Source organism: Myxine glutinosa, chromosome 7, assembly GCF_964187855.1.
Source record: "Myxine glutinosa chromosome 7, kmMyxGlut1.1, whole genome shotgun sequence".
Taxonomy (NCBI): domain Eukaryota; kingdom Metazoa; phylum Chordata; class Myxini; order Myxiniformes; family Myxinidae; genus Myxine; species Myxine glutinosa.
This window is the reverse complement of record NC_136267.1, coordinates 157,754,775-157,764,310: the sequence shown is the minus strand read 5'-3', so window position 1 is coordinate 157,764,310 and position 9,536 is coordinate 157,754,775. Positions and strand designations below refer to the sequence as shown.

Here is a 9,536-nt window from a genome sequence, read left to right as displayed (position 1 = left end):
TACCTTTTAGACCTGTAACTATTGTTGGAACATATTCTTCAGACATTTTGACACCTTAGACCTTCTACACAATTTTAAACCGTTTGGACATGTTTAAGACCCTTTAAACCCCCATTAGACCCCTTAAACTGCTTAGATCTCTTGACCCTTTCGACCCATTTATTCACTTTAAATCCCTTTAGACACCTAGTACTCTTTTAGACACCTTCAGTCTCCTTACACTTCCAAAGATATTTACACCCTTTAGACCACTTAGACCCCTTGACCCTGAGACCTTTCGACCCATTCGACCCCTTTGGACCCTAACTACTATTGGAAAATACCCTTTAGATATTTAGGCCCCTTAAGACCATTATAGACCATTTGGACCATTTAAACCCTTTAGATCTGTAGAGTGTAGACCCATTAGACCCCTCTAGATGTCTTTAGATGCCATTAGATAGTTTTTTTATACCTATGTGTAGTATATGTGTATAAAACCTGGTTAAACTTAGTCAAAGGTCAAGGTTAAGGCCACCCGAAGCATGTAAAACACTTATTAAGCAGAAATTAGTGCATCGACCAAATGTGTTGTGCATAACATTCAATGATGTAAAACACTTGATAACTCAAATTTTCGAATTCCCAAATTGCTGTTTCCATGGCAACTATTGTTAATTTGGATTTCGGAAGTACCATTCTGTCCTGTGCACGACATCTTTCTTGTTTTGTCATTCTCACATTGTATTTTTATTCCAAGCAATCAGGACTGTTACCGTTCCTGTCGATCTCCATCAATCTCGTTTCCAATCCCGCGCTCAGCTTTACCTCAGACATGTTCCCGAAGAGGATATTGCCTATGGAGTGCGAGAACGAGACAGCAGCAGCCTGGGAACTTGTGGAGACGATTGGAAAAGGCACTTATGGCAAGGTTTATCGGGCAAGAAACCGGCAGAACGGGACAAATGCAGCCATCAAAATTCTGGACCCTATCAATGTGAGTGATTGAAGTGGTATTAAACGATGAGTCGGAGAGAACTCATGAGCTTGAAGTGGTATGCTACAAGCCAATTTTATGGCTCAATTGAGATTTCAATCGCATAAAATTGTATGATTGCTCGATTGAATAATTGTCCATGTGAAAGCAGTTGTCAGGCTGCATAATCGGACAGATTAAACGAATACATTTTGTCAACTTAAAGCCTCGAAGATTATGATAACGGTCAAGGAAAGCAAGGAGCGGCTGACTTGTTCAGCATTAACCCTTCAACAGAACAAAAGGAAAGGTTAACACTCAAAACTTCCACTGAACGTCGCTTCCGTTAGCATTTGCTCATCGACAATCAATTGATAAAATCAATTATAATTATACGGCCTGAATTTTGCTTTTTTAATCGTTGAGTGCTGCCTGGCACTGCTGAATTGTTCAGCTTATTTGATTCGACTTTTGTTCAGGAATGAAAAGGGCATGACATATTACATCACCAAGTAACCACAAAATACCGGGGCAATCAATAGTGACTGACCATTAACACCTGTGCCACACAAGCACTTCCTTCAAGGATCCTGACTAAGCACTGCTTTATGGGTCCTAGCCTGCCACACATCCACCCTGTCCCTGTGTTAAGAAACCTATTACAGGGTTAAGATCTCTTTTGGCCAGGAATATCACTTAAACAGGGTAGTTGTGTGGCAAGCACATTGGGAGAAACCCCTCCCCCCTCCCCCCACCACCCGTAGATCCCCAAAGGGGCAGATTTTTTTTTAATGTCGTGAACAAACTTTGGTACATCACGGGTGGTGAAGGTTGTGGTGAGGCTTCATCGAAATAGTGTGTGGTTTCAGAGAAGAAAGCAAATATCTATTTTGGGGGGGTCAAACCTAGACCCCCTTACACCCCGATATTTTTTTTAATGCCATGAACAAACTTTAGTCACAACACAACAACTATAATTTGTGCCAAATTTCGTCGCAATCCCATCAGCGGTTTCGGAGAAGAAGTTTCAGGTGTTTATGGACTGACGGACGGACGATAGGCCGTCGCATAAGCTCCCATGAACTTTGTTCCAGGTGAGTTAATAATGAATAAATAAACCTTTACATTGCAATATAAATGTAGGGGACCCAGCTGGACCCACAATTGCATACGCACTCACGTGCTCCACACCCACACTTGCACACCAGGTAATGATTTTTAGCTCACCTGGAACGAAGTTCAGGGGAGCTTATGCGATGGCGCGTTGTCCCTCAGTCCGTCAGTACCTGAAACCTCTTCTCCGAAACCGCTGATGGGATTGCGACCAAATTTGGCACAAATTATATTTGTTGTGTTCTGACTAAAACTTGTTCACGGCATTTTTTAAAATCTGCCTCTTTGGGGGTCTATAGGGGGGGTGGGGGGGAGTGGTCAAAGTGGGTCCAGGTTTTGAACCCCCAAAATAGGTATTTGCTTTTTTCCTCTGAAACTACACACACTATTTCGATGAAACTTCACCACAACCTTCGCCACCCGTGATGTACCAAAGTTTGTTCACGACATTAAAAAAAATCTTCCCCTTTGGGGATCTACGAGAGGGGTTGCTCCACAAAATAGGTGTTTGCTTTCTTCTCTGAAACTACACACACTATTTCAACGAAACTTCACCAGAATCTTCATCACCCGTGATGTACCAATGTTTGTTCGCAGCATTAAAAGTTAACCGATACATACTGCCCTGTCTTCAAGCAACCATTGAAATTGGTTTAAAATACCTTTAGTCAGTGCAGTATACTGTTTATTCTACCAGGTGAGCACCAAGGGTATTGCCCCTACCTTTTTAACTGTTCCGTGTCTCTAGGGGATGAATAGCATGGAGAGTCGAGCATGCCCGTACAATGTAGATATTGCAGCACAAGCTTCCACAACAGAAAAGCGCAGTCCGACGCTAAAGCTCAATCTCGGCAAAAGCGAAGAGTTCTGAAAGTTCTGAAGCCAACGGGTGTCCCTAGTGAAAAGGAGTGCAGAGCTTTGCAGCACAGTGTCGCCCACTGAAACAGAGTGAATTTTGCACCTCAGGCACTCAAATACTCCCCATCCCAAGTTCTCTTTCCCCTCACATGGTGGCATGGCCATTGGCCACTCAGATGTCCTCTTCCCATCACCCAATCAGGTGATGGCCTGTGGCTCTGACCAATAGCGGTGCTTGTTGCCAGTAAGGGGCCTAGCCAATAGCTAGCCGCGTTGCTGCCAAATTGTGAGGGTCCCTGGTGACGACATTGACGGCACTGATGGTGACCTCACACTCTGGACTTGGGGGAGAGAGGGGAGAAAACTTCCATGCCATGTGTTGGGGCGACCTCATATTAATGACACTCTTGAGGGTCCCCGCTCATCTTACCTTACCTAGCCTGACCCTAGCCAGTTCGACAGGAAGCACAGATCACATGATGCCCTTAACCCAGATATCCTGTAGCAAAGAACATCGCCTTCCCATGGCGTGCAAAAACAGGACGAGTTAACCGATACATGAAGTCCTTGATACAGGCCCGTAACCCACACATGTACGAATAATAATAATAATGATATATTCACACACACACATAACTTTTTTTAAGATGTAGGGATGGCAAATGATGCCAAAAACTAAAACAAGGTAAGAATTATTGCTGAATGACAAAATGTAGCACACTTGATATACGTAAATGAGCTTCTCTGGTTATATTATTTATGCAAAAAATTACATCAAAATTTGTACTTTGGATGATGGTAAAATTATTAATTTAAAGTGTTGTAACTTTTTTTCTGAAAGGGAAATTGTCCAGATCTTCAGATCCTCTGTTGGCACAGCTTTCCAATGTAAAATGGGGCGATTAATAAACTTTACTCTTCGTGCACCAGGAAATTGATGAAGATATTGAGGCCGAGTACAGTATCCTGCAGTCTTTACCTCAGCACCCAAATGTCGTCACCTTTTATGGGATATTCTACAAACGAGACAGCCTATCTCGGGAGCAACTGTGGCTCGTGCTCGAGGTGGGATGTCCAAGTTATTATTTTCTATTTGTATTATTCACTTAATTGCTTTAAATCAAAAAAAGTCATAATTATACCACTAGTACCAATATGTTTTCAATAACAAGTACTTCATTGCTAATTTTATGATAATCATGGGGAATCATGCAATATATTTTGTATTTTTAAATAAATCATGTATTTGGTGAACAAAAACAAAATTTTCTTGCTTTCTTTGTTTGTGATAATCATGTGATAATCATTAAATCTGCTTGTTCTTCTCAACTATTTGTGCAATGACTGGCTTTCGTTTGCAAACAAGACCGATAGTCTAACAGCGGTGTAGGTGTGCTTGTTTGATACTTTAGTTGAAGAGGATACTCTGACCTGGGTGGAAATATCAGTTAGCAAATAATGTTTGTATTTAAAAAATTTCACTAAACCCCACATTTTGTGCCACCTTCAGTCGAACAGCAATCATTGACAGCAGGATCGTGAAGGACTTGGACAAAAAACGTACCCAGTTTGAATGATGCTATTTCCAGTCAATGGCGAAACTGCAAATGCGGAATCCGCGAATGTCACAGATGAAAACCCTTACGACTTACGTCATTTCCTCATTCTGCTTTAAACTCGATATCTGTATATTTTCATTCCAAACAACATCATTCATCATTCCAATCACAAATTAATACTATATTATGTTAATATATCAAAATATAATGTTAAATCACGATTGTATTGAGATATTAGTTATCAAACCAGTGAACCGTCGTCATCGGTTCACTTCCAGATTCCAGATCAAAGTCCGTGTCGATCGCATTTCAAAATCATATTTGTATTGAGGAATTTCTGAAACCTCCTACCTTACGACATCTGCTGAGACCCCAAAACGTTCCAAAGAAGGTTATTATATTTCCTTTTAGTAAAATATGCAACTGTAATGGTTACTAAACCCGTTGCCCTGTCATGTGACCAGATCCGCAGCTCTGATTGGTGGACGTTTGTGAGGGACATACATACGGACAGACAAACGCTGTTCTAGACGGCGTTGACCGACGCAGTACACCATAAAAATCACTACGTAGAAAAACGTCATTTATAATAAAAACTCTTTAATTTTTCAAAAAATCAACCTGCCCGACCTTCCAGACATCCTTCCCTCTCCAAGCATCCTCTGTTCCCCATACATCCCCCTTCTCAAGTATCCTCCCCCTCAACCATCACCCATCACCCCACCCCCAGCATCCTCCCATTTGCTAAGCATCCTCCCCATGCCCTCCTCCCCATCCTTCCTCCTCAATATCTTTCTAAATGATCTCTGACCTTGCACTGTCTTGACCCAGGTCATGTCTTGACCCAGGTCAACTCCTCTCCTGACACTCTTTTGCATTTGTAGCAGGACTCTGACTACTCACGAGTTGGAAAAGACAAAATTATTGCCTTCATTGGACAGACAGCACCTTGGTGCCAGAATATTCCTCGATCCCCTCCCTCTTTCCCTGCTGGTAGAGCGTTCAAGACACTGTTACACTGAAGGAAACTTGTGCCTCAATGTTCCAACTGTTGTTGAACATTTTGTTGTGACAAACCATCTGCTGGCGGCTTCCCTAGCTCAGCTCCACATACTGACTTATAAGTGTGCTCTTTTTCCAGAAGCCTATTCCTCACCTCATTCACCAATTTGTGATGTAATCTTTTGTAACTTGCTGCTAGGATTAAGCATTCGCTGATAGCTGCCCATTTCAACACCGAGAGGAAGAAAAACCAGACGGGTACTGGTTCCACAAGCGTTATGCTCACCTGCAAGCTTTGTCGGTAATGTGCTCACTCAAGATTGCATGGATGGTGGTTTCATGTTCTGCACTTGACTGTCAGCTTTTAGCTTTGCTATCCTTTTACTGAGCCTGACCTGAGTGTTGCTTTTGTACGGATACTCTGAGCCCCCACTCTTCACAGCACCAACCTTCACACTCCATTTGCTTCCTATGAACATTGAACTGGACTGGAAACTGTTATCTTTTCCAACATATTTGTGAGTTAGTTGTCCCATCAAACAGGTCTGTTTCAATGAATGGATTCATTCCATTCCTTGCTTCCCAATTTGTAGCAAACCCTGACTGGAGGTATATCTGCAATCTGAATCCTTGAGTTTGGCTTTTTTGGTTGTTGTTTTTTTTGAAATTTTGGGATTTTTTAAAACGGTATTTTTAAGTGTATAAACTAATTTGCCTGATATAAATTGTCAGATGTACTTTCAAATTTAAAAAAAAAACTTATTCCCTATGCCTGCATAATCTTTTTTTGGGGGTTTTGGGGGATTCGTGGGATCCTGATTTGGAATGTTTTCTGTTCCTGTAAGTGTATCATACTGTTTTAATTAATTATGATTCTATAAATTGGTCGTCCTCTTGCGTACCCTCCCAAAACGAGCACGAGCCATTGGTGGAATGGAAATAGCAAGTCAGCTATAAAGTGTTTCATCGCTCAGATATCCAAGCATCCCGAGTATTGACTCACTGAGGATACGGTTTATAAAACATGGTTTTAGTTTCACAGACATCAAAAAACATTGAAGATTTGGGGAGAGGGGAAAAGGGAAGGGATCAGGTCATAGGGAAAGAAATGTTGATGTGGAGCTTGGGAAAACGCTGGAAGAAAGAGTACAACACAGACTTGGTATTCAACATATTTTCTGGTAGGTGTATGGTGTGAAAGTATGTCGAGCCAAAGTGAGACTGAGTGCAGTTATTGAGGTGTGTGTGACTACTTTGACAAAGGTGACAAACATTTTATACTTCCGGTTCGGGGTTGCTCCACATGTCCGTCGAATCTCCAACTGCTTCTTCCACCTCAATGAAAGATACGTTTTCCAAACTGGATCCGTGGTGTTTTTTCTGTTCTATTTTTCGTTCCTGTGTTGCTGTTTGTGTTTTCTCCTTTTTTTCCGTGTTAAATCGTACTTTGTGCTGTATTGTTGAATAACCGAGTTGCTCCTCAATCATAAACTGACATATGACGACAGATGGGTATGAACAATAATATTGCTTAAGTCCGCTTTTTGCTTCGCATGTGCGGGGTCAAAAAAAGGCATGTTCAAGGTTGGGTAACTATGAGGAAACCAAATTAGTGACCGATGATCATCTCCATAACCATCTTGATGCTGCAGCAATCGTATTGCTCCTTAATTAGTTATATCTGTTTTTGGAAACATTTTGTCTTTTTTGTCTATCCAGATGTTAGTGCTCACCTTTCTTGAAGATTAAAGGCAAAGTAATTTTTTTAATCCATTGTTAATTTACCTGTTTGATTTCGATCATCTCAATATAATGCTTGTGCTCATGTTGATGCCATATCTTGAATTTATCCCACTAATTCTGCTCCTCCACCATTCCCAAACTGGAAGCTTTGTGATGGAGGCTCTGTTGCGGAGCTGGTCAAGAGGCAGTTGGCATTAGGAGAGAGAATGGCTGAACCTCTCATCGCCTACATCTTGCATGGTGCTCTGCATGTCTGTAACACACCAAGAAATAACACAAAACACTCGAAAAATGACCACACACTGTCAAACCACAAAGAAAAAGAGGAAACATATTATCGTCATGAATACTTACCTGCTTCCTCATTTATTTAAATATGCATAGCTGAAAATTCATACGGATTGACAATACTGTACTGTATCTACTATAAATGGGATGAGGTGTGTGTGTGTGTGTGTGTGTGTGTGTGTGTGTGTGTGTGTGTGTGTGTGTGTGTGTGTGTGTGTGTGTGTGTTTTTTTGTGTGTCCATTTATTCCTTACCTCTATTAATTAATTTACGTACTATTGAAATGTACCTTTTAACTCTTTTAGACTGCCGATACCCCTTTGACCTTTGAATACCCTTTAAGATCCTTAAGACACCAAAAACACCTAATGTCCCCAAGGACCCAAAAGTCCCAGAGGACCCAAAAAGACTCAGAAGACCCAAAAGTCCCAGAAAATAAACAGAAGACCCTAGGACCCAAAGGACCCAAAAGTCCTTGAGGACCCAAAAGACCTAAAAGTTCCCAAGGCCCCAAAAAACCCAGAAGACCCAAAAGTTCCCGATGACCCAATAGACCCAAATGTCCCTGAGGACCCAAAATATCCCAAAGTCCCAGAGGACCCAAAATATCCAAAATTTTCTGAGGACCCAAAGGACCCAGAAGACCCAAAAGTCCCCGAGGACCCAAAAGACTCAAGAGGACCCAAAAGACCCAGATGATCCAAAAGTCCACAAGCACCCAAAAGACTGAGGTACAAGGCAGTGACTACCGATGAAAATTTGGTCCAATGGACCAACGTGCCCCCTAGTTCTCGAAATGGGAAGCTATTGTTTTACCTTTGTTGAGTTATTTGGGATCACATCCCTTTGTTAGTTGATGTTGTTTCGTAGGCAGCCTATGGCTGCTGGTTGCATCATTTTTCTGAAAGCGCAGCTGTGCTGCTGATGCAATGCCCCCGTTACAAGCAAGCTGGTACTCATTTTGACCCCCTCGGGTGACAGGTTGAGCCAACCCACCTGGTGTTATTTCAACGACATGACACGGTCTCAAACTCCAGACCGTAATATCTTAAGCCAGCCACATTAACCGTTAAGCCAACACCAGGCTTCTTTGTTAGTTATTTATAATTATATGCCCATTCGTTTTGTCTTTTGATTAATTACATGTGCTTGTTGTATGACTCGATACATTTTGGCCCTTTAGGTCAGGACGTGTGTGTATTAGTGTGACATGACCATATATTTTGATATTTGGGCTGAAGTGCATGTGCTTAGCTTTTGTTGTAATGTTTCAAAAGAGTGTCCAAGACTGAAATTTTCAAAATGCTGAGTTTAACTCTGCTCCCATATGGATTGATGTTATAATTAATTTTTTGGGAAAAATAAGATTCTCTCTTTAAATGGCTTGAAACTTGATAATGGCATTATGTTGAAGAAAAAGATGGCCAATATGACAAAGATCTCTCTTGGCTCTGTCCCTACCAGATTTATGTGGGTCACATGTGTTCTGTCTTAGCCTGGTGTTGGCTTAGCGGTTAGGGTGCTGGCTGGGATGAATGATCACGGTGTGTACCCCGATTTAGAATAGGTACACCGTATCCCTGCGCATCGTAGGAGCGTGATCAAGGGTTGGCGTCAGGAAGGGCATCTGGCCATAAAAACATTGCCTCAAACAGGGAGCCATGATTGTCATGGGGCCCGCAAGACTAACCCCCACTCTAGCGGGGAAAATGGCCTTAAGACGACCATTCATATTCATTCATACATGTGTTCTGTCTCTAACCCTATTCTTCTTAAACTCACAACATCCAAGTTCACTCCTCACCTCCACTCATTTGTTCCTCTTTTTTTTCCTGCCTGTGGAACCAACTTCCCCAGTCTGTTCAATCCCACGTTTCCTTCCATAGCTTCTTCAAGACAGCAGTTCACCACTACCCCAGGTCATCCTCCATTTATACTCATGATTTTTTCTACGTCAAATGATTCCTCTCCCAATCACTCCTTTTCCAGGTTATTGTGATTCCCCTCCTCCCCCCCCCC

At 41.9% G+C, this 9,536-nt stretch overlaps 1 protein-coding gene across 1 annotated transcript in view; it reads left to right on the top strand.

Annotated features, from left to right (window-relative positions):
- Window positions 1-817: 817 nt before the first annotated feature.
- The window catches only part of MYO3A (myosin IIIA), a 256,573-nt gene continuing 247,854 nt past the window's right edge, over window positions 818-9,536 (top strand). Inside the window, exons 1-3 of the mRNA XM_078782456.1 lie at window positions 818-976; window positions 3,857-3,991; window positions 7,377-7,481. Of these exons, the coding sequence (XP_078638582.1) occupies window positions 839-976; window positions 3,857-3,991; window positions 7,377-7,481 (378 nt within the window). The 5' untranslated portion in view covers window positions 818-838. The remainder of the gene's footprint in view (window positions 977-3,856; window positions 3,992-7,376; window positions 7,482-9,536) is intronic.